Source organism: Chiloscyllium punctatum, chromosome 16, assembly GCF_047496795.1.
Source record: "Chiloscyllium punctatum isolate Juve2018m chromosome 16, sChiPun1.3, whole genome shotgun sequence".
NCBI classification, from domain to species: Eukaryota; Metazoa; Chordata; class Chondrichthyes; order Orectolobiformes; family Hemiscylliidae; genus Chiloscyllium; species Chiloscyllium punctatum.
Window position 1 is genome coordinate 41,659,247 of NC_092754.1, and position 24,855 is coordinate 41,684,101.

General features: G+C 43.3%; 1 protein-coding gene across 14 annotated transcripts in view; it reads left to right on the top strand.

The window, feature by feature from the left end:
- hspg2 (heparan sulfate proteoglycan 2) overlaps window positions 1–24,855 on the top strand; it is a 529,465-nt gene that overhangs the window by 401,385 nt on the left and 103,225 nt on the right. For 13 of the 14 annotated variants that reach the window (XM_072586792.1, XM_072586797.1, XM_072586800.1 and 10 more), the window contains 9 exons: window positions 2,128–2,257; window positions 4,763–4,914; window positions 5,099–5,225; window positions 7,656–7,807; window positions 7,992–8,118; window positions 11,590–11,738; window positions 15,184–15,310; window positions 18,922–19,073; window positions 21,004–21,133. In XM_072586792.1, coding sequence (XP_072442893.1) covers window positions 2,128–2,257; window positions 4,763–4,914; window positions 5,099–5,225; window positions 7,656–7,807; window positions 7,992–8,118; window positions 11,590–11,738; window positions 15,184–15,310; window positions 18,922–19,073; window positions 21,004–21,133 — 1,246 coding nt within the window. The remainder of the gene's footprint in view (window positions 1–2,127; window positions 2,258–4,762; window positions 4,915–5,098; window positions 5,226–7,655; window positions 7,808–7,991; window positions 8,119–11,589; window positions 11,739–15,183; window positions 15,311–18,921; window positions 19,074–21,003; window positions 21,134–24,855) is intronic. The other variant, XM_072586801.1, reaches the window with a different exon arrangement.

Genomic DNA, 24,855 nt, shown 5'->3' on the forward strand with positions numbered 1-24,855 from the left:
GGGTGCTCTGGTTTGCTCCCTCCATCCAAAGATGTGCAGGTCAGGTGAATTGGCCATGCTGAATTGCCCATAATGTTCAGGGATGTGTAGATTAGGTTAATTAGTCAGGGGTAAAAGTGGAGTGACAGGATAGGGGAATGGGTATGGGTGGGATACTGTTCGGAGGTTCGGTGTGGACTTGTTGGGCTGAAGGGCCTGTTTCCACACTGTGGGAATTCTTTGATTCTTTTAAAAAAAAGCGGACAAGAGTCAAGTCTTTATCAAATAATCACGACTTTTATTAGTTTAGTTAAAACCGACATAGAGTTCACATCATTTGGTTAGGAAAAAATTAACAGCAAGTTCCCAGAACCATCAACAAAAATAAAAGCTAATACACAAGAATAGAAGCTCACACTGGCTACGTATTTTCCCCCAGATCTTGGGGTCCTTTCCACACTTCAAAGTGTGGGGTCCAAGACTTTGTGAAGATTGCTGATGGCACACTGGAATCCTTCACTTTTGTCCTTATTCGTTATCTGTGGTGTCTTGTTAACATAGAAAAGTACAACACAATACAGGCCCTTCGGCCCTCGATTTTTTGCCGACCTTTTATCCTACTCTAAGATCAGACTAACCTTCGTTGTACTATCATCCATGTGCCTATCCAAGTGTTGCTTAAATGTCCCTGACTCTACTACCACTGCTGGAAGTGCATTCCATGCACCCACCACTCTCTGCATAATGAACTTGCCTCTGACACCTCCCCTAAACCTTCCTCCAATCACCTTAAAATTATGCCCCTCATGATAGTCATTTCCGCCCTGGGAAAAAGTCTCTGGCGATCCAGCATATCTATGCCTCTCATCATCTTGTACATTTCTATGGAGTTGAGGTTAGATTAGATTCCCGACAGTTTAGAAACAGGTCCTTCGGCCCAACAAGTCCATACTGACCCTCCGAAGAGTAATCCACCCAGACCCGTTTTCCCCCTGACTAATGCACCTAACACTATGGTCAGTTTAGTGTGGCCAATTCACCTGACCTGCACATCTTTGAACTGTGGGAGGAAACCGGAGCACCCAGAGGAAACTCATGCAGACACGGGGAGAATGCAAACTCCACACAGACAGTCGCCCGAGGCTGGAATCGAACCTAGTTCCCTCAAACCTTCTCCAGTTCAGGCCGCATCTTGGACTGGATGTTCTTGAGATTAGATTAGATTAGATTCCCTACAGTATGGAAACAGGCCGTTCGGCCCAACAAGTCCACACCGACCCTCCGAAGATTAACCCGCCCAGACCCATTCCCCCACCCTATATATACCCCTGACTAATGCGCCTAACACTATGGGCAATTTAGCATGGCCAGTTCTCCTGACCTGTATATCTTTGGACTGTGGGAGGAAACTGGAGCACCCGGAGGAAACCCACGCAGACACGGGAGAAAGTGCAAAGTCCACACAGACAGTGTGGCAGGAATCGAACCCAGGTCCCTGGCACTGAGACAGCAGTGCTAACCACTGAGCCACCGTGCTGCCATGTCTTTCCACTGCGGGCTCACTCCCAGAACACCTTTCGGATTATTTCATTGATTGTCCTCCGAATAAAGATGTCCCCCTTATGTCATCTCTCAGAGCTGAACCAGCTCAAAATGTCTTGAGCCAGCAGCTGGGGCTCGGGTAACTTCAGTTCACAGCGACTGCCTTTGTTCTGGCCAACAAAATGTTTAACTGCTCGGATGCATCAGAGCACTGCATGAAACCACCTTGAACACCCAAACATTAACTCCCAATCATACAGCTAGTATCAACATCAAGCTGCCAGTATAACCTGTATCTTTACCTGTGAATCCACAATTTAGAGGAGCATTGCAAGTATACTCAGTGTGAGTCTTCACCCAAAGTCCATAGCTGTGCATCTTCGCCTGGCTCATCACTGGATGGCCTTGTGGATAGCGAATTCCAGCTCGATGTTCCTTTTGAGTCTTGTTTTCCATTCTCCAGTCGTAGAACACCATCAAATGTCAGCTGTCCCTCTTTCCTGTGCAGCAGCTGTGAAATGTGATTGTCATTGTGTTTGTCATCGTTGAAAACAACCGGGGAGAGCCCGAGTGCCCGAGGCTGTAAATCTTCTGTTATTGCTCTAGGTACAGGGCCCTGTGCTGCGCATTCTTCACATGACTCCTTCTGACATCGGGGATTACATCTGCCGTGCAGAAAATGAAGTTGGAACACGAGAGGTCAAGTTCTCTGTATCAGTCACTTCCACTTCATCCAGTATGTAACCCGGTCATTCTTTCAGCATCTGACTTACACTTTGCTTGATTCACTTTATTGCCATTTGGTTTATTCTTGTACCCACTCTGAACTACAGCTGAGAGTTAAACATTAATTTATTGTGTAACAGTGATGCTATTTAGGGCTTCAATATTAGGGAAACAGGATCCAGTCAGCTCAGAACATAGTTAACATCAGAGAAGCACACTTGATGCTGTCATAAGGGTTAGGGTGGCTGTAGATCAGACACTATCTCACTAAATGACAGGAAGGGCTCAAGAAGCTGAAAGGTCTACTCCTCTTCCTACGACTGAGCATGGTTTTATTAAGGTGAGGTCCTCTATGTCTAATCTCAGATAATCTGAGAAAAGAGTACCTTGTACTCAGTTCCCCATTTCCATTGGTTCTCCCCAACAATCATTGTTCTGCTAGCCAATGATTCTCCTTATATCTCTTTCTCTCTGCAACAACCAACGACTGTCTTAGAATATCTGCCTCATGGACAATGGGGGAGACAATGGCCTGTTAATCCAGAGACCTATAAAATGTTCTGGGGATCTGGGTTCGAATCCTGCCATGGCAAACAGTGGAATTTGAATTCAATAAAAATCCAGAAGAATCTAATGATGGCCATAAATCCATTGTCGATTGTTGGAAAAAAACAATCTGGATCACTAATGTCCTTCAGGGAAGGAAGCTGCTCTCCTTACCTGGTCTGGCCTACATGTAACTGCAGACCCACAGCAATGTGGTTGACTCTTAACTGCCCTCTGACCACTTAGGTATGGGCAATGAATGCTGCCTAGCCAATGATGCCCTCATCCTGTGAATGAATTTTGAAAAAAATTCTGTGAACTCATTTGCAAACAAAGAATGAAAATTTGCATTTAAATGGGCATATTATGTTCCAAAAGAGTTTTACAGGAGACGACTTGTGCTTTGGATTGGTGTCTATAATTTAAGGTGAAGAATGAGTCTGTGTGGCTTGGTTACTATAGCAACAAAAGGAAGACATTACAAAGACTTGCGAGGAATCTGCAAGTTTTCCACGCTGCAGGCAATGACAGGAGCTTCTGTGCTGACAGTGGGTTGACTGTTTGTCACCACCTGTCAAAAATCTCAGGATTGTGAAGTTTTATATACATTAAACTGTCTGTTTCAATCATCTAGATTCTGGAATGTGGGTCAAAGCTTACTGTTCAAAAAAAAAGGAAGGAGAGATAAAGCAAGGAATTATAGACCTGTTACCCTGCCATCAGTAATGCAGGGGAAAGCTAGAATTTATCATTGGCAATGTGATTTCAGAGCACTTAGAAAACCATGATAATTAGTGGAGTCAGCACATGCTTACAGAAAGGCAATCCTATTTGACAATCTATGAGAGGCTCTTGAAGATAGATTAGCAGGGCAAACTAGTTAATGCAGCATATTTGGATTGTCAAAAGGCATTCAATAAGATGCCACACAAGCAGAAGTCTAAGACCTATGATAATATATTAATATGGATTTAGGGTTTAATGCATGTAAACAGTGTGTGGGAATAAATGGACTATTTACAAAAAGGCAGGGTACAACTAATCGGGTTCCACAAGAATCAATGCATGAGTCTATTTTATTTTAAATCTATAATGATGACTTGGCAAAGGGAGCTGAGCATAATCTGTCTTAAGTTTGGTGACAATGTCACAAAGATTGAGAAATCCCCAACGGATTCAACATGGTTCTGATGAAGAGTCGCTGGACTCAAAACGTTAACTCTGCTTTCTTCCCACAGAGGCTGCTGGAGCTGCTGAGTTTCTCCAGCAATTTGTGCCAAAACCCATATTTGAAAACTAACGTTCACCCAGTTAAACTACTGGTAGGTTAACTGTAACCTAATTGGATCTGATCTCACAGGAAGAATCCACTTCCACCAGAGCCCTCATTCCAAAGGATACAAGCCTGATTTTTATCCTTTGGCTGCATGGTAACTTGGGCTCCACCCCTTGGAGTCACTCTGGTCTGGATACAAATAGGATGGGAAATTGTGGTTTAAGTAGTCCTGATGATGTTAAGTATTGTAACCTCCTTGTAGTGTTTCAGGCCAGTTCTTTCTGTATCTTAGGTTCTTTTGTGTTGAGATTGAATGGTTACTTCATTTTCATTTTCCGAAGTTGGCTGGACTTTTGACTGCATTGGGAAGTAACTAATAAAACATCATGCGTTCTATCAAAATAATGTTCAGGTCTCAACTTTGATATTGTGTCAGTCATGAGTAGGGTTCCTTATTGCAGCCCTGGTCCAGAAGCTAAGGGGAAACCAGCCAATTCAAGATTGCACACTGTCAGTTAAAAGACAATTGTGGACTTTGCTCCAGATGGCCACAGATGAAAAGTCAATTGAAATATTTTTGAAAATGTACACAAATGATTGAAGTAAATACCAGGACAAGAAATACATTCGTTATTAATAGGATCTGTCTCGTCCATTTCTGATTGATTGGCTCATTCTGGTCTTTCCACACAGATCAAGGAACGGCCCCCACAGTGATGGTTCACCCCTCCTCCACCTCAGTAAGGGAGGGGGAAATGCTGGAGTTACACTGCCAGGTCACAGGTCAACCAGAACCCCGGATCACATGGTACAGGGCGGCAGGCTCTCTAACATCTAATCACCAGGTAGGAGAGAGCTTCCAGATTGGCCATTGTCCATGTGTTTTTCTTGTTTCCCTTTTCCATTCTTCAAATCTCTAACCATGAATGAAAAGTAAGGGGAAATCTACCACTCTGTATCTTTCTGAATGCTGAAAGCAGCATGGGGGAGAGTGAGTAACAGGCTGTGATTTTCCTCTTGATGCTCTAGGTACATGGCCGTGTGCTACGCATCCTTCGTATGAGTTCAACTGATGTCGGTGATTACATCTGCCGCGCACAGAATGTCCACGGAACACAGGAGGTCAAATTCTCCGTCTCAGTGCTTCCTTCCACCTGTACGTAACACAGCATTCTTCACAGATTTCAGTTGTGCTGCCTTTTATCTATTAATGGGTAATATAGTGACATGAATAGAGGACTGGTTAGCAGACAGGAAACAAAGAGTAGGAACATACAAGTTTTTTTCTGAGTGGCAATCAGTAACTTGTGGGATCGGTGCTAGGACTCCAGGTATTCACAATACATATTAATGATTTAACTGAGGGAACTAAATGCAACATTTCCAACTTTGCAGATGACACAAAGCTGGGTGGGAGGGTGAGCTGTGAAGATAATGCAGTAATGCTACAGTGTGAGTGGGATAAATTGAGTGAGTTGTTGAAAATACTAACAACAATGTAGGACCGTTAACCAAATTTAATCAGGAAAAGATGGTAATGAATATTGGAATAAAAGCAGAGATAAACAGAGTTAATGTTTCAGGTCCACTGTGACTTCTTCATAACTGAAAGGTGTTGAAAAATGATTTTTTTTATACAGTTGACAGAAGAGGAGGAGCAAGACAAAGGGGCTCTTAATGATGTGAAAAAAAAATAAAATAGATGTAACATGAATGGGTCCTCTAAAGAACAAATTAAACAAGACAAGACAATAAAACAAAGAATTGTGGATGCTGGAAAGTGTAGTGATTGTAATGAGACACTCTAGTGCCTGACTCTGAATGAGGCAATACTAAATTCAAGGCCTGTCCATGTGTAAGTAAAGAGTGATTTGGTAATGGATAATGGCCTCTGGAGTTATTTCACAACATAAACAGAAATTGTTGGAGAGACTCAGTAGGTCTGGAAGCATCTGTGAAAAGAAAGCAGAGTTAATGTTTCCGGTCCAGTGACCCTGACTTCAGAACTGACAAGATGAGGGTGTGAGGGGGTACAGAATGTAAGAAAAATGCTGAACAGACATAGTGCAATCAGTTTCTGAAAGTATAGAATTCATTGTTGAGAGCTTGAGGCTGTGAAGTTCCCATGCAGAAGGTAAGGTGTAGTCCCTCATCAAGCTAGTATTTGTAGTTAACTCCATAGGAACTGTGGCATTATGCATAACTTGCCTTTCCTCATCTCTTCTGCCAAAATGCATCTCACCTCACTTGTTTATATTAACCTTCACTTGCCACTTACCTACCCTTTCTCCAAACCTGTCGTTGGTCGGCTGCAGTCAATTGACATAATCCTCACAGCTCCAATAGTAAATGTTGAGGTTTTGTTCTGAATTCCAGTATCTAAGTTGCTTACATGTAACAAAATAAAGTAGTAGTGATCTTAACCCTGAAACCTGGGGACCTCATGCAATTTGTCATCTTCCATTCTGCCCTTTGTTCAGATTTTCTTTTTTTATCTCAGCTGATATTGACGGTTCTAGTCCCTGAGCTTGTTTTGTCAGCAGCCTTTTATGTGGTTCTTCATCTCACACTTTCTTAAAAGACAAGACCCACTGCTTTCCTTTCAACAACATTCTGCTACTTAATCAAAACATGTAATTAGTCTGATCAAGCGCAAGTCTGCCTTTTACGAATCCCTGCTGACTTCGTTATTGAACACAAACCCCTCCAGGTACCTGCTGATTCTTTTTTCCTGACTAAATATTACCGACCATTAAGAAACTTTCTTGAATGAGGGGGTCATATTTGCCACTCTGCCACATACCCCCTATGTTGAAAGAGGTTTGGATAATGATCACAAACTCTTTTACCATCTCCATCCCTACTTCACTTATAGCCATCTCGTCCTGGTAACTAATCCACATGAAGCATAGCCTGCCTTTCTAATATATCCTGCCCATCAATTTTCACCCTGTCTGTCACCTCTACCATATCTCTCTCTCCACTGATGTTGAATCAGTATTCTCTTCCTTAATAATTCCCAATACAATGTATTCATTAGATAGTCTCCCCCTGATGTGCACCTCCAACCATTTATCATTTCCATTGCCCTCCTTCCTTTGCTTGCTATTTACCCGCTAGGAAAAGATATTTTACTTCTCCTTGTTAATTATTGTGACATTCTAATCTCCCCTGATGACATGGATTCTCCACACATTGTCCCACTGTCAGTATGCACTTCCACCAAAACAAATCCTCCTGCTGTCCAGAATGATCATTGGGAAGGTTTTGGAAATCAGCAAAAGGACATTGAAAGTAACCAAAAAGGCAAACAGATGTGTAATATCTGAAAATATATCTTACACTGTGTCAATGATTTGGAACCAACAATGTACCATTACTCAATAATGACGATGAAGGCTCCACCAGTACAGCACTGACATGGTAACTTTGCCTAAACCATTGCACCAGATGACCTCAGATAAAATAATTTAAAATGTACACAAATGGTTGAAGTGAATACCAGGACAAGAAATAAATCCGGTAAATGATAGGATCTGTCTTGTTCATTTCTGATTGATTGACTCATTCTGGTCTTTCCACACAGATCAAGGAACGGCCCCCACAGTGATGGTTCACCCCTCCCCCACCTCAGTAAGGGAGGGGGAAATGCTGGAGTTACACTGCCAGGTCACAGGTCAACCAGAACCCAGGATCACATGGCACAGGGCAGCTGGCTCTCTAACATCCAATCACCAGGTAGGAGATAGCTTCCAGATTGGCCATTGTCCATGTGTTTTTCTTGTTTCCCTTTTCCATTCTTGAAATCTCTTACCATGAATGAAAAGTCAGGGGAAATCCACCACTCTGTATCTTTCTGAATGCTGAAAGCAGCGTGGGGGAGAGTGAGTAACAGGCTGTGATTTTCCTCTTGATGCTCTAGGTACACGGCCGTGTGCTACGCATCCTTCGTATGAGTTCAACTGATGTCGGTGATTACATCTGCCGCGCACAGAATGTCCACGGAACACAGGAGGTCAAATTCTCCGTCTCAGTGCTTCCTTCCACCTGTACGTAACACAGCATTCTTCACATCATATGATTTGCACTATCTTTTATCCATTTTATGTCTGTCTGCTTCACCGTTCAGCTTAGATTTTGACTGTAGTTGAGTGGCAAGTATTTATTCCGTGAGAAGTGCTGTGTAACTGCAGTGGTCGAGCAGTTTTATAACGAAGACAGTTCTGAATACCGAGATTGTTATGGCTAGACAGCATTAATACTGTGAGTCGGTCAACTTTTCATTAATCAGGAGAAAATATTAATGAGCATTGTACATTTTGCATATCCAATACGGAAAGGTTAATGAGCATAAACATCAAGAAGGGAAAGAATTAGCTGGTTTTCCCTCTCTAATTGCTCCTAATGTTTCGAGAAGGTAACTGAAATTGTTAATGAGAGCTATCCAAAGGATATTGCTTCTTTGGGATTCCAGAAGATAGTTAATAAGATTCCAATGCGTGAACATTCAGAGTATGATTAAGACTTGTGAATTTAATGGGAGATTAGCCAGATAGGCTGAGAACAGACTTATAGCAGATACCAATAAATAATAAAGCATCACCTTTAAACATTATTGCCCACTCCAATTAGACCCCACCACCAACAAAACCTTCCCCTCCACACCCCTCTCTGCCTTCTGCAAGGACTGTTCCCTTCACTAATCCTTGGTTTGCACCACTCTCCCCACAAGCCCCCGCACCAACCCCATGTTGCCTTCCCCTGCAACTGTGAAAGATGCCAAACTTGCCAGCCCACCACCCCTTCACCTCCATCTATGGCCCCAAACAGTCCTTCCAGGTCAGACAGAGGTTCACTTGCCTCTCTCTTAGGAAACGGTTCACCGAGCATCTCAGCCAGGCCCACAAGGACCTACCAGACTTCCCGGTTACCACCAATTTTAATTCCCCTTCCCATTCCCTTTCCGATGTAACCTTCTTTGGCCTCCTCCCATTGTCACAATGAACCACACCGCAAATTGGAGGAACAACACCTCATCTTCTGCCTGGGCAGCCTACAGCCCAGAGGACTCAACATTGAGTTCTCCAATTTTAAATAACCTCCCTTCCCAGCCCCTCCCCCTCCTCCCTCCCTTCCACTTCTCTCAGCCACCTACCAAATTCATTCGTCCCATTGACCAACCAGGTCATATCCTCTACATGTCTTCATCTATCCCCACCTCACCAGCCTACCCCTGCACCCCCTTTATCAGTAGCTCCCCCACACCCACCCTCAGTCCTGAAGAAGGGTTACACCTGAAACATTGACTTCTCAACCTCCTGATGCTACCGGACTTGCTGTGTTTGTCCAGCCTCCTGCTTGTTCTCCTTGGATTCCAGCATCTGCAGTTTTTTTGGCCTCTAAAATGTTTACGTTAGCAGTTTACAATGAATGGGATTGTGTTGATGGAGCAAGATACGGAATACCCAGAACATCTGAAAAATTACTGGGCAAGGTTGCAGTGCTTCTGATAGAATTAAATGGAAAATTACATGTCATTCCCTTGGCACACTGTTGGCCATGAGTTCAGTAATTCAGTTCTCACACTGTAGAATTCCTAAATTACTACTCCCCTAAACCCCTCATAACTTTTACACACTTTTGTTTAATCTCTCTTCAGTTCCTGTGCTTCAAGAAGAACAACCCCACATTTTCCAACCTCATTTTCCAGCTAAAGCTCCACTTATTCCGAATAAACCTCCTCAGCATCATCTCAAAAACCCTCAGGTGCTCACGGCTTTGTGCGTGGGAAATCATGTCTCACAAACTTGAGATTTTTGAGGAAGTAACAAAGAGGATTGATGAGGGCAGAGCGATAGATGTGATCTATATGGACTTCAGTAAGGCATTCGACAAGGTTCCCCATGGGAGACTGATTAGCGAGGTTAGATCTCATGGAATACAGGGAGAACTAGCCATTTGGATACAGAACTGGCTCAAAGGTAGAAGACGGAGGGTGGTGGTGGAGGGTTGTTTTTCAGACTGGAGGCCTGTGACCAGTGGGGTGCCACAAAGATCAGTGCTGAGTCCTCTACTTTCTGTCATTTACATAAATGATTTGGATGCGAGCATAAGAGGTACAGTTAGTAAGTTTGCAGATGACACCAAAATTGGAGGTGAAGTGGACAATGAAGAGGGTTACCTCAGATTACAACAGGATCTGGACCAGCTGGGCCAATGGGCTGAGAAGTGGCAGATGGAGTTTAATTCAGATAAATGTGAGGTGCTGCATTTTGGGAAAGCAAATCTTAGCAGGACTTATACACTTAATGGTAAGGTCCTAGGGAGTGTTGCTGAACAAAGAGACCTTGGAGTACAGGTTCATAGCTCCTTGAAAGTGGAGTCGCAGGTAGATAGGATAGTGAAGTGGACATTTGGTATGCTTTCCTTTCTTGGTCAGAGTATTGAGTACAGGAGTTGGGAGGTCATGATGCGGCTACAGGACATTGGTTAGGCCACTGTTGGAATATTGTGTGCAATTCTGGCCTCCTTCCTACCGGAAAGATGTTGTGAAACTTGAAAGTATTCAGAAAAGATTTACAAGGATGTTACAAGGATGTTGGAGGATTTGAGTTATGGGGAGAGACTGAACAGACTGGGACTGTTTTCCCGAGAGTGTTGGAGGCTGAGGGGTGACCTTATAGTGGTTTACAGAATTATGAGGGGTATGGATAGGGTAAATAGGCAAAGTCTTTTCCATGGGGTCGGGGAGTCCAGAACTAGAGGGCATAGGTTTAGGGTGAGAGGGGAAAGATATAAAAGAGACCTACAGGGCAACATTTTCCCACAGAGGGTGGTACGTGTATGGAATGAGCTGCCAGAGGAAGTGGTGGAGGCTGGTACAATTGCAATATTTAAGAGGCATTTGGATGGGTATATGAATAGGAAGGGTTTGGAGGGATATAGGCTGGGTGCTGGAAGGTGGGACGAGATTGGGTTGGGATATTTGGTCGGCGTGGACGGGTTGGACCCAAGGGTCTGTTTCCATGCTGTACATCTCTATGACTCTAACTGGACACAATATTCTAGTTGTGGGCTATTCAGCTTTTTATGAAGGTGCATTTTAACATCCCTGCTGCCTTTCGACTACATGCCTCTATTTATGAAGCTCATATGTTTTACTAATTCTCTCAATCTGTCCTGCTCAGGGATCGCCATTATTCAATAATCGTCATGCAGCAATCCATCAGTACAGTACTGAAGTCTCACTTAGTTTACGTGCTCAACTGTATTGTAGTTCTGAATCTTGGCCCTGTCTCTGAGGTTAGGCAGGTACCATTGAGCCAAACCAAAATTAATTCACTTTACACAAAGGCTAATGTTCACTACATTGAGCTGGGTGGTCACAGATAAAAATTCAGTTGAAATATTGATACCTTTCGGAAATTATCAAAGAGAATTCTAACAAATGTGGGATTCGATATGTAACAGTATCTGTAATGACCACGTCTAATCTATTTGCCTCACTCTTGTCTCCACAGCAAGAAATGCCCCCACTGTGCTGGTTCAGCCGGCCCCCACCACAGTGAGGGAGGGGGAAATGGTGCAATTACACTGTCAGGTCACAGGTCAACCACAGCCCAGGATCACATGGTACAGGGCAGCCGGCTCTCTAACAACCAATCACCAGGTAGGTGGAGCAACCCTTGAATTTCCTTTTAATAAGGAATTATTTTACCTGTACGTGGGCAGGTTAGATTAAAGTTGCTCTGAGAGTCCGTTCAGCTGCGTGTGTGTGGGTGTGTAGTTAGACCTCTCTGTTCACAGTGACTCCTGACCTATCTATCAGCTCCCCCCTCTCTGTTCAGATTCATGTAACAACTTATCTCAGTCTTACATTTCATGACCTGTCATTATTAGCTCAGTCTAATATCACGTAATGGGGGTCGCCTGGCAGCAAATAAGCTGAATTTGCTGTCCGAATCAGAACACAGAAGAAAGCCAAGTTGTCATTGTCAGATGTACATTTGCTTTCAGTTTCTCTTCAATTTTCTCATCAAATTTCTAACCTCAGTAACAAGTGTCTATGAGGAGTGGAACAAATCTAACTGGAGGAGGGTGCTGAGTCCTTGTTTGTTGCAGGATCTGACAAATATCAGATGTACTTACAGATCCCTGTTCAATAAGACATTAGTATTGTAGATACCTTCTATACGTTCATGAGATGTGAGCATTACTAGCAAGGCCAGCATTTGTCCCCACCCATACCTAACTTTGAAATGAATGTCTCACTTAGGCACAGAATAAACCACTTGCTGTACGTCTGGAGTCACATATAGACCAGGCCAAGTGAGGATGGCAGATTTCCTTCCCGAAAAGACATGAGCGAAACAGGTTTTCAATGACCATTGATATGGTCATCATAGCTTTCAAAAGCTAGTGCTTCCAAATAAACCTGTTGGACGATAACCTGGTGTTTGATTTTTAACTTGAATTATAATTAATTGAAATATATATTTTATTGAATTCAAATTTCACCACCTGACGTGGAGGTATTCAAACTCATCTCCTCAATGCATTAACCTGGGACTCTGGATTACATATGAGGGATTGACCCAAGCCTCTGCTCCTTTCTCTACAGTTCATCTGTAATTGGTAAGCAAGCAGTGCAGAAGTCTTAATTTAGGTGGCACAGTGGTTAGCACTGCTGCCTCACAACGCCAGAGACCCGGGTTCAATTCCCGCCTCAGGCGAATGACTGTGTGGAGTTTTCACATTCTCCGTGTCTGCGTGGTTTTCCTCCGGGTGCTCCGGTTTCCTCCCACAGTCCAAAAATGTGCAGGTTAGGTGAATTGGCCATGCTAAATTGTCCGTAGTGTTTGCTGAAGGGGTAAATGTAGGGGAATGGGTCTGGGTGGGTTGCAGGTCGGTGTGGACTTGTTGGGCTGAAGGGCCTGTTTCCACACTGTAATTTAATTGTATTAGTAAGGTTAAGAATAAGCAAGGGAGGGAGCAGATTGATTGAATGCTTTGAGCATTAAATGAGGTTACCAGGTCCGGCTAGTTCTTGCATCTGAATCACAAGACTCAAGTCTCACTCCAGGTTTTGAGCAGAATATATGAATTAGAAAATTAATTGGGGCTGATCTGATTGGGGTTCAGGTACTAAAGTGGAGCTGAATCTTCTCATAGTCAATCCCTGACTGAGATACAGAATGAAATGAAACAAATAATTGTGAATGGTGGAGATCTGAAACAAAAACAAGCTGCTGGCAAAACTCATCAGAAGAGTCACCAGACTTGAACCATTAACTGTGCCTTCTCCTCACAGATGCTGCCAGACCTCATGAGTTTCATCAGTGATTTAGGTTTTTGTTTTAAATAGTCAATAACCGTGCCTCAAAAGTTTAGGCGAGGTGAGTTTCATAGACTCATGATCCTCTGAGAGCAAACACGCTTCTGCTCATCTCCATCTTAAAGAGAAGACCCCTTAATTTCACACATCTGAGCCTCTCCCATGAGGGTAATACTGGTGGAAGACTGCACAGTCAGAATTGTATTTTGAAGTGAGATGTTAAGCTGAGGTCATCTCTACTTTCTCGGAAATGTAAACTATCCCACAGGTCTATTTTCCCCTTTAAGGAGCTGTCAGTTTGTTAACTTGTTTCTTGTCCCCTTATATACACTGGAGTAAACAAATGGTTTAAGATCAAGGTAAGAAATGAGCACTAACAAATATGACATAAAAACAGCAAGTGGTGAAGAAGCTCAGCTGTTCTAACAGCATTTGTGGAGAGTGAGGCAGACTAAATGTTTCAAGTGCATTGTAACTCTTCAAGATACATCACAGTCAGATTAGACTCAAGATGTTAATGGGTGCTGCCAAATCTTCCAGGTTTCTCCAGCATTTTGTGTTCCTAACATCATCAACCTTTGCAGTCCTATGCTTTTCCATACTGAAAAACTGAACTATGGAAATTAGGGGAGGCACTGCCCTAGTGGTATTATCGCTAGACTCTTAAGCCAGAGAAAGTAAGGACTGCAGATACTGGAGATCAGAGTCAAAAAGTGTGGCACTGGAAAAACACAGCAGGTCAGGCAGCATCCGAGGAGCAGGAGAGTTGACATTTCAGGCATAAGCCCTTCATCAGGAATGTGGCCGAAGCATCAACTCTCCTGCTTCTGGGATGCTGCCTGACCTTTAGATTCGATTAGATTCCAGACAGTGTGGAAGCGGTCATTTAGCTCAAGAAATCCATACCAACCCTCCAAAGACTAACTCACCCAGACCCATTTCCCTCTGACTAATGCATCCCTGAACATTATGGACAATTTAGCATAGCCAGTCCACCTGACCTGCACGTCTTTGGATTGTGGGAGGAAACCGGAGCACCCGGAGGAAACCCTGGCAAACACTGGGAGAATGTGCAAATTCCAGAGAGACAGTCACCCAAGGCTGGAATCGAACCCAGGTCCCTGGCGCTGGAAGGGTAAAATGCTAACCATTGAGCAACCATGCCACCTGCTGTGCTTATCCAGTGCTACGCTTTTTGACCAATCTAGAGACCCAGTAATGTTCTAGGGACTTGTCTTCAAATCCCAGTATAGTAGATGGTGGAATTTGAATTCAATAAATATCTGAAATTAAGAATCTAATGAATTTCGTGAATCCATTGTTGATTATCAGGACAAAACCTATCTGGTTCACTAATGTCTAGAGAGAAGGAAACTGCCATCCTCACTGGTCTGTCCTACATGTAACTCCCAACCCTACAGCAATGTGTTTGGCTCCTAATAATTATATTGGCAATAAATGCTTGCCTCGCCAGAGATGTCCTCATATTGTGAATGAATAATTTAAAAATTTAAAGGAGGATTCCTATCCATTTTGCTACTCCACCATTTGGCATGGGATCCAACTGAAATCTGATCCTAGTTGCGCATCTCTGTTTGGTTTCAGCAGCCACTCAGTGGCTCAAAGGAATGGCATTCTTAGCTGGAAAATCCTTTCAGGTCTCAATATTCATTCTTCAAGCCAAGAGTTACCCTTTGAGGTTACGAGTGAATCTCTGAATGCTGAAAGCAGCATGGGGGAGAGTGAGTAACAGGCTGTGATTTTCCTCTTGATGCTCTAGGTACAGGGCCGTGTGCTACTCATCCTTCGTGTGAGTCCAGCTGATGTCGGTGATTACATCTGCCGTGCGGCAAACATCTATGGAATGCGCGAGGTCAAATTCTCCGTCTCAATCACTCCTTCCACCAGTATGTAATGCACATTCAAGTGTTTCACCTTTCAACCATCTTTGATTTTCTTTATATCTATTTGCTTTATTGTACTGGGTCAAGGATTTGTTGTATTAGACTGCCGCGATTAATGAGGTCAGCTGACCCCCACCTTCTCAAAGGCAACTAGGGATGGGTGGTAAATAGTGGCCCAGCCAGTGACATCCACACCCCATGAAGGAAGAATAAGGGCTCTGTAACATGAATGGCCTCAATGCTGGAGAACAAACATTCTCCCATCAGAGTAAACATTGTGTTATCTAGTACAACACCAATCTTGGCAATCAGTTAAAAATCACACAACACCAGGGTACAGTCCAACAAGTTTATTTGGAAGCATTAGCTTTTGAAGCACTGCTGCTTCATCAGGTGGTTGTGAAGCAGACCACAAGATACAGAATTTATAACAAAATTGTGATCAATTGTGTCGTATGGTCCTGCTTCACAACCACCTGATGAAGAAGCAGCACTTATTTACACAATTTATCATAATTTTGTTATAAATTCTGTGTCTTGTGGTCTGCTTCACAATCACCTGATGAAAAACTGTGCTTCGAAAGCTAGTGCCTCCAAATAAGCCTATTGGACTATGACCTGGTCTTGTGTGATGTTTAACTTTGTCCAACCTGGTCCAACGTCAGCTCCTCCAAATCATCCTAGCAATCAGAATTTCTAAGAGCTTTTTTTTTAAGAAAGTCACTTTCTGTGTTCAGGCAAAGCATCCTTTAAAAGCAGTTCATAATAATAACAGATTCTAAATCTGCACAATATGTTCATAAGCCTTTTTTACATGAAAATTATTAAATTATTAGGTCAGTTTTGGTCACAGTGCCTGGAGAAAGAGCCACTGAATTTCCCTGACAGTTCAATGTTTTTTTAACATCAGTTTGAAGGTGTTGGTGCCAGTCTTTAGTTGTGGGGAGCTCTGACATTAAATCACTGAAGCGATACTACCCTGCCATTCCCTTCCCTGGTAGGGTGCCTAACATGACAAACTGAACACAAAGGAAGACCTCGCACTCTGACCTGTGAGTGGTGTTGGCAACAGAGTCTGCTATTGATGTACCAGCGAAGGCTGAGCTATGGACCTGTTTTTACCAGACTACACAACCCCAAAGCAGAGATTTGTACCTTCTTAATAGTTGCGCTAGTCCAGTATATGAAGTGAAAGCTTTTGTTGAAGCATCGTTCATGGTTTATTCATTAATCTGTCCAGCATGCTGTGGAAGGCTTCTGTTTGCTACTCCCCTGTACTCCATTATTTTTGATACTTCCATATTTTATACAGACCAATGAAACCAAGGGAAGTTTTCACTAGAGGATCGGGTAGTAAAAAAAAATGAAGATTTTCCTAAGTGCAGCAGCATACTGAATTGTACAAGGGCTTTATGATCACTCTGTTATGTCATTGGTGAAAAAGAAATTGAATTGTATTACTGTGCTGAATACTCAGCTGCCTCCTTCCTCTTCACAACCCCCATTAACAGTGATATTTGAATGGGGAGTGCTGGAAAACAGAGATTTTGTTATAGAATCTAAGATAATTAGTGGAGGATAGGTTCACAATTATACACCAATTGATCTAATATTCAAAGGCGATAAAGTTTATCGGCGTTTCATGAGTTCTCTGTTTCAAGCCCTAACCTAAAGAATCCATTGCATAAATGTAACACCTTGAATGAAAGAAAATTCAATTGCTCCTACTCCACAAAACTCCATTTTATTTTTGAGCAGTAAATATTCTAGCGACAAGAACAGGTTAGAGGCTTGGAATTCCGTGGTGAGTAGTTTACCTGGTCTGACCTGGTCTGGCCTACATGTGATTCCAGAGCCACAGCAATGTGGTTGACTCTTAGCTGCCCTCTTGGCAATCAGGGATGGGCAATAAATGCTAGCCTAACCGACAACACCTACATCATGTCAATGAATTTAGAAAATTAATGTTTTAAACACTCACTGGGTGAATGTAGTCTGGTATCTGGATGGAGGTTTGAATTCTGCCATTAAAGGGTTAACAAATAAGAGGACAATCTGTGCATGGAGCTGGAGGACATTTATAGGACATTTGCTAAACAAGTGTTTCATACCTGTCTTCATTTTGGAGAAGGAGGATGCAGGTGGGAAGAGGGACTGTGAGGAGGTTTTGGAGGTTAAGACTTCCTGAAAAAGTGGGCAAATCCCCGATCAAGGTGAGCTGTAAGGAGAGGCTGAATAGGCTGGAGGTTTTTTTTTCCTGCATCTTCAGAAGCTGAGGGGTGACTTTGTAGAGGGTGAACAGTGAAGGTCTTTTTCCCAGGGTAGGGGAGTCTAAAACTGGAGGGCATAGGTTTAAGGTCAGAGGGGAAAGATTTAAATGGAGCAGAGGGGTAGCTTTTTCACTCAGAGGGTGGTGTGTGTACGAAATGAGCTGCCAGAGGATGTGGTGGAGGTGGGTACAATTCCAACACTTAAAAGGCATCTGGAAGGGCACATGAATGGGAAGGGTTTAGATAGAAATGAGCCAGATGCTGGCCAATGCGCCTAGATTAATTTAGGATGTCTGGTCAGACAAGTTGGACTGACGTGTCGGTTTCTATACTGTATAACTCTGACTTCTGATTACCCAAAGTCCACCATTCTCAAGGCTCAAGTCAGGAGTGTGATCAAATACTCCCCACTTGCCAGGATGAGTGCAGCTCCAACAACATTTGAAGCTTGAAATCATCCAGGACAACGAACCTGCTTAATTGGCACCATTGAACTGAATTGAATTGAATGTATTGCCACGTGTACTGAGGTACAGTGAAAAGCTTTGTCTTGCGAGCAGTACAGGCAGATGATATAGTTAAGTACATAGATAGTATCTAAAAGGTAATCAGTGGCAAAAACAAAAACACAGGTACAGGCAAATGGTACAGGGACAGGAACACCATGTCCTCCAACTTCCACGATGATCCCTTTGGTCAGGGAAGCCCAGTGGAAGCAAGATTCCTTTGACAAGCACTTTCCAATCTCTAGCCTCTGCAACCATAGGAACACCATCATTTGCAAGGTCCCCTCCAAGCCACTGTCCATTCTGACTTGGAAATAAATCACTGTTCCTCAGTGTGTCTGGATCAGAATCCTGCATCTCCCTCCCTAACGTCATTGTGGATGTTCTTATACCCCATGGATTGTAGCAGTTCACCACCAGCACAAATTGGGATGGCTAACAAGTGATGGCCCAGCTAGTGACGCCACATCCCCTTTACAACTGAAAATAAATCGAGCTGTTGTGTTCTATTAATGGAGAATGCGATCCAAAGGATAATCCTTCCTTGAGATTCCATAAAGTGTATTGTATGAGTTCCCAAGTGAATTTTTAAAGACTGGGAGACTGAATGCTAACAACTGCAAGGCCTAGGCCATATGAAGGATTCAATAAATGGGAAGAGGGAGGGAGTTTGGTACAATGAAGCATCACATTTTGACGGGAAGATGGGTAAGAAGAGCAGGGGGGAGCACAATTGCCCAAGCTGGGGGCCAGGATGTACCCTTGCATTTTTTACAAGTACAATTTTCAATCCAGTTGCTTGCTTAAAACTCTGTCCTGGTCTTCACCCTTCCAACAGCACGAGGCACTGCCCCAACGGTCAGGATTAACCCTTCTTCTACCTCTGTCAGCGAGGGAGAAATGCTGGAGTTACACTGCCAGGTCACAGGTCAGCCTGAACCCAAGGTCACGTGGCACAGAGCAGCGGTGCCACTGACAGCCAATCACCAGGTAGGTGAAAGTGATGGTACAGGTTTGGATTTTCCTCCTCTGGGGAGCATACACGACATGGGTATTATTAGGTTGTGTGATCAAAGATTTAACTCCTCATTGCGGTGGAAGATAATAAATAAGGTCACCTGTCACCACCCTAAACCCCAAACGACGCCAAGTAGTTATTTATTTTGCCCCAGTGGTTGTTGGTTTTGGAGGGGGATGTTTGCAGCAGGTACCCGTTTGGTCTCATCCTGAAGTGGAACTGCCTGACTAAGGATCTGCAATATTGAAAGGTTATTCAGAAGCACCAGAAAATCTCCTGGGCAACTATCAGGATGCCATCTATCTGCAACTGCCAGAAAGGCATTGATGAGACAGTCAATCACAGTCTAGAATGGCAGGGCAGGCTTGATGGGCTGAATGACCGCTCCATGTGTCTAACAGCCTGTATTCCAAAGAGAGATAATTTTGCTTCTCTGGTTAAGGATCAGTAGTGCAGTGTTTACTCTGACTTTCTGCACTGCTGTTTGCCTCGACATGATGTTAGAGGGCTGAGTGATGATGGTGACCTGAAACCTGGACGCTGTCATCCATGAGTATGCAGCAGTGCTGACCTTTGGGATGATCCCCTTCAGCAGCTCTGAGGGATATCCTCATTGCAAGCAGCTTATGTGACACTACTTTGAGATCTGTGAGCAACTCAACCAGGATGGCAGCAGTCAGCTGGCCAAGACTCCGCCAATGGTTCTTGAACCCATAATTTTTCTTTAAACTAATTTTTCCTAATCTTGCACCACCACATCCATGGTTGCCAAATGGAGCTCACTCTTTATGTTCTTTAATAAATTCTGAATTTATTAAATTCTGGGGCGGAACGGTAGCTCAATGGTTAGCACTGCTGCCTCAAAGTGCTAAGGTTCAGTTCCAGCCTCGGGCAACTCTCTGTGTGGAGTTTGCATATTGTCCTCATGTCTGCTCCGGTTTCCTCCCACAGTCAAAAGATGTTCAGGTTAGGTAAGCTGGCCATGCTAACTTGCCCATAGTGTTCAGGGATGTGTAGGTGAGGGGCATTAGTCAGGTGTAAATGCAGAGTAACAGGGTGGGGAATGTGTCTGGGTAGGATATTCTTCGGAGGGTCAGTGTGGACTTGTTGTGCCTGTTTCCACATTTTTGGGATTCTATAGAAAAAGTTTGGTCCAACTCCCATCATTCCCTTTTAATTGTCTTCATCTCCCTTAAATGACACATCCCTCTAACTTGCTCACTTACTGCTAGGGTCAGTCTTGGACCCATTTGAGATTGCACCTGGACTTATGAATAAAAGACAATAATAATGGAGAGTTGTGTTTTTTTTTAAATTGCAACAAAACTAGGGGTGACTTTATTAAGGTTTATAAAATCGCGAGGAGCATAGATAATGTGACTAACCAAGGTCTTTTCCCCAGGGTAGGGGAGTCCAAAACTAGAGGGCCTAGCTTTAATGTAAGAGGTGAAAGATTGGGAAAGGACCCAAGGGCCAACCTTTTCATGCAGAGGGTGGTGCAGGTGTGGAACAAGCTCCCAGAGGAAGTGGTAAGGGCAGGTATAATTACAGCATTTAAAAGACAAAAGACATTTGGACAGGTACATGGATAGGAAAGGTTTTGAGGGATATAGGCCAAATGCAGGTAAGTGGGACTAATTCAATTTAGGAAACCTGGTTGTCATGGACAGATTGGGCTGAAGGGTCTATTTCTGGGCTGTGAGATTCCAAGGCTAGGATACTGAAACTCTCAAAATTCAGGTGTGTGTTTAATCAGAGCTTCATCTATTATGCCTGAAGGTAAAAGTCACCTCTGACTGTCCTGAATGATAACTGTGTGTTATTGTTCTCAGTAAATTTGTGAACACTCAAGAGTTTCCTGTTACAGTAAAGGGAATTGTAATTTTCCTCTTGATGCTGCAGGTTCAGGGCAATGTTCTACGTATCCTTCGTGTGAATCCCAATGACACCGGGGAGTACATCTGCCGCGCGGAAAACGTTGCCGGAATACGGGAGGTCGCATTCTCCCTCTCATTCTCTTCACCTCCACTCAGTATGTATCTCTGCCCCTTCTGTTCTCTGTGTTTAATTATTTCCACCATCTCACTTTCACTTTCAAACTGTGCTATTTATGAAAACCACTACAAATGCCAGAGGAAAGATCACAGAAGCGCTTCACAGGAGGCTCCCAGGCACTGAGGATGTCACCTAGACAGGGGACGAAATGTCTGCAACACAAATTCCCAGCTCGGCGAACAGAACCACAACAATATTTATGAAAATCTTAACTGTCAGATCATACAGCAGGGAAGAATGAAAGCAAACATGGGAATACAGGGCTACAGATTAGTGCCAAGTTCATTTTGGCCTGTCTGATTTTGCAAAAGACCTCAAAAGGCAGCATGTTCTCAGCATGCATATGCAACAGAACATTCTTAGTTTCATAGTAATAGAAGCAGGAGTAGGCCATTTGGCCCGTCGACCCTGATCTGCCATTCATTAAGATCATGGCTGATCTGTCCATCATCTCAGCATTATCCCCATAACCCTTAATTCCCCTACCATGCAAAAACCCATCCAACAGTGTCTTGAGTGTATTTAATGAAGCTGTCTCTACTATTTCCCTGGGCAGAAAATTCCATAGATTCACTACTCTCTGGGAAAAGCAGTTCCTCTTCATCTCTGTCCTAAATCTATTCCCCTAATCTTGAGGCCATGTCCCCTCATCCTAGTCTCACCCACCAATGTAAATAACTTGCCTGCCTTTATCTTATCTATTCCTTTTATAATTTTATATATTTCACTATGATCCCCTCTCATTCTTCTAAATTCTAGTGAGTACAGTCCCAGGTGACTCAACCTCTCCTCATCTTCAGAATTAACCTGGTGAACCTCCCCTGCACAGCCTCCAAACCCAGTGTATCCTTCCTCAATAAGGAGGCCAGAACTGCGCACAATACTCCAGGTGCGGCCTCACCAATACCTTGTATAATTGCAGCAGAACTTCTCTACTCTTAAGTTCAATACCTCTAGCAATGAAAGCCAATATTCTGCGTGCCTTCCTGATTCCCAGTTGTACCTGCAAATCAACTTTTAGCAATCCATGTACAAGCACTCCTAAGTCCCTCTGCACAACAGCGTGCTTCAGTCTTCCAGCATTTACATAAGATTAGATTAGATTACTTACAGTGTGGAAACAGGCCCTTCGGCCCAACAAGTCCACACCGCCCTGCCAAAGAATTCCCCTACATTCACCCCTTCACCTAACACTACGGGCAATTTAGCAAGGCCAATTCACCTGACCTGCACATCTTTGGACTGTGGGAGGAAACCAGAGCACCCGGAGGAAACCCATGCAGACACGGGGAGAATGTGCAAACTCCACACAGTCAGTTGCCTGAGGCGGGAATTGAACCCGGGTCTCTGGCGCTGTGAGGCAGCAGTGCTAACCACTGTGCCACCGTGCCACCCACGAATACTCTGATCTACTATTTTTACTTCCAAAGTGGATAATCTCACATTTACCAACATTGTATTCCATCTGCCAGACCCTTGCCCACTCATTTAACCTATCTAAATCTCTCCGCAGATCCTCCACATCCTCTGCACAGTTTGCCTTTCCACTCAATTTAGTGTCATCAGCAAACTTGGATACGTTACACTCAGTCTCCCCTTCCAAATCATTTATCTATATCACAAACAGTTGCGGGCCCAACACCGACCCCTGTAACACCTTGCTCATCACTGATCTCCAACTAGAGAAAGACCATTTATTCCAACTCTCTGCTTTCTGTTGGTTAACTAGTCCTCTAACTGTGCTAGTACATTCCCCACAACCTCATGCATTCTCACCTTATGAATGGGTCTTTTATACAGCACCTTATCGAACACCTTCTGGAAATCCAAGTATACAACATCCACTTGTTCCCTTCCATCCACCTCACTTCATACATCCTCAAAGAACTCCAGTAAGTTTGTCAAACATGACCTTCCTTTCCTGAGTCCATGCTGCATCTGCATGATGAAACCTTTTCCATCCAGATGTCTCATTATTTCTTCTTTAATGCTTCCAGCATTTTCCAGACTATAGATATTAAGCTAACTGGCCTATAGTTACCTGCCTTCTGCCTACACACTTTGTTTTTAACCACAACACGACATTCACTGTCTTTCAGTCTGCTGAGAGTCCAGTGAATTTTGGTAAATTACTACCATAAGTTCCACCATTTCTATCAGCACACTGGGATGCATTCCTTCAGGACCAAGGGACTTATCTACCTTTAGACCCTCAAGTTTGCTCAAAGCTACCCCTTTAGTGATAATAGTTGAATTTGAGGTCCTCAGCTCCCATTGTATCCTTAACATTTTTTTTTGGAATGTTAGACACATCCTCCACTATGAAGACTGACATAAAATAGCTATTCAAGGCCTCAGCCATTTCAGCATTATCCAATATTAATTCCTCTTTCTCATCCTGCAAAGGGCCTACCCCCACTTTAGCCACCCTTTTCTGTTTTATATATTTATAAAAACTTTTCCTATCTGTTTCTATATTCTCTGCTGATTTGCATTCATAATCTATCTTTCCTTTCTTTATTGTTTGCTTCATAGTTCTTTGTTACTGTTGGAAGTTTTCACAATCTTCCTGTTTCCCACTACTCTTGGCTACCTTGTAAGTCTGAGTTTTTAATTAGATGCCTTCCTTTATTTCCTTGGTTATCCAAGGTTGGCTCTTCCTGCCCTTGCTATCCTTGTTTTTGACTGGAATATACCTACCTTGAATTCTGTGAAAAACCTCTTTGAAAGTCCTACAGTGTTCTGCAATTGTTGCACCATATAACTTGTGTTCCCAGTCTAATTTAGCCAACTCCTTCCTCATCCAATTATAGTCTCCTATCTTGAAGCATGAAACCTTTCTCCCCCCCCCCCCCCCCCCCACCCCGGTTTTAGATGATGCAATTTCATTCTCCACTTATATCCAAAATTCGATCATACTGTGATCACTCTTTCCAAGAGGATCCTTAATTATGAGATCATTAATTTTACTTGTCTCCTTGCGCAAGACCAGATCTAAGATTGCATGCTCCCTTGTAGGTTCGGTAACATTGCTGTTCAAGAAAGTTATCACGGATGAGTTCAAGACCGCCTCTACCGACTTATCCAGCCAATCAATGTGCATGTTAAAATCTTCCATGACTCCTGCCATTCCATTCTTACATTCATCAGATATTTCTTGATTGATCACCTGTACCATTGTAGCAATACTATTGGGTGGCCTGTAGACTACTCCCATCAGTGACTTCTTCCCCTTACTATTCTTGATCTCCACCCAAATAGATTCAACAATTTTATCCTTAGATCCTACATCATTCCCTTTCGTCCAAATCTCATTCTGTAATGGCAACTAAATCATTTCCCTTTCTACTAATTTACCCAACAAGTTCATTGACTTTGTTTTGAATACTGCAGGCATTCAGATAAAGTGTCCTTAAACTCATTGTCTGTTTAGAATCTAGTAATCTCCCTGTCTTTTGCATATGATTCTGTCGCCTACTTTTTCCTTTTCTAACTTTCGTTCTGGTCTCTGCATTGCTACCTTCTGCCTTTCTGCCTGGACTCCCACCCTCTTGCCATTTTAGTCTACCCTTGCTCACAGTATCTCTGCTTGTTATATCTACCTGTACACTGACTGCTGCATCTTCTGACTTGATGCTCTGGTTCCCACCCAACTGCCAACCTAGTTTAAAGCTTCCCCAACAACTGTAGCAAACCTGT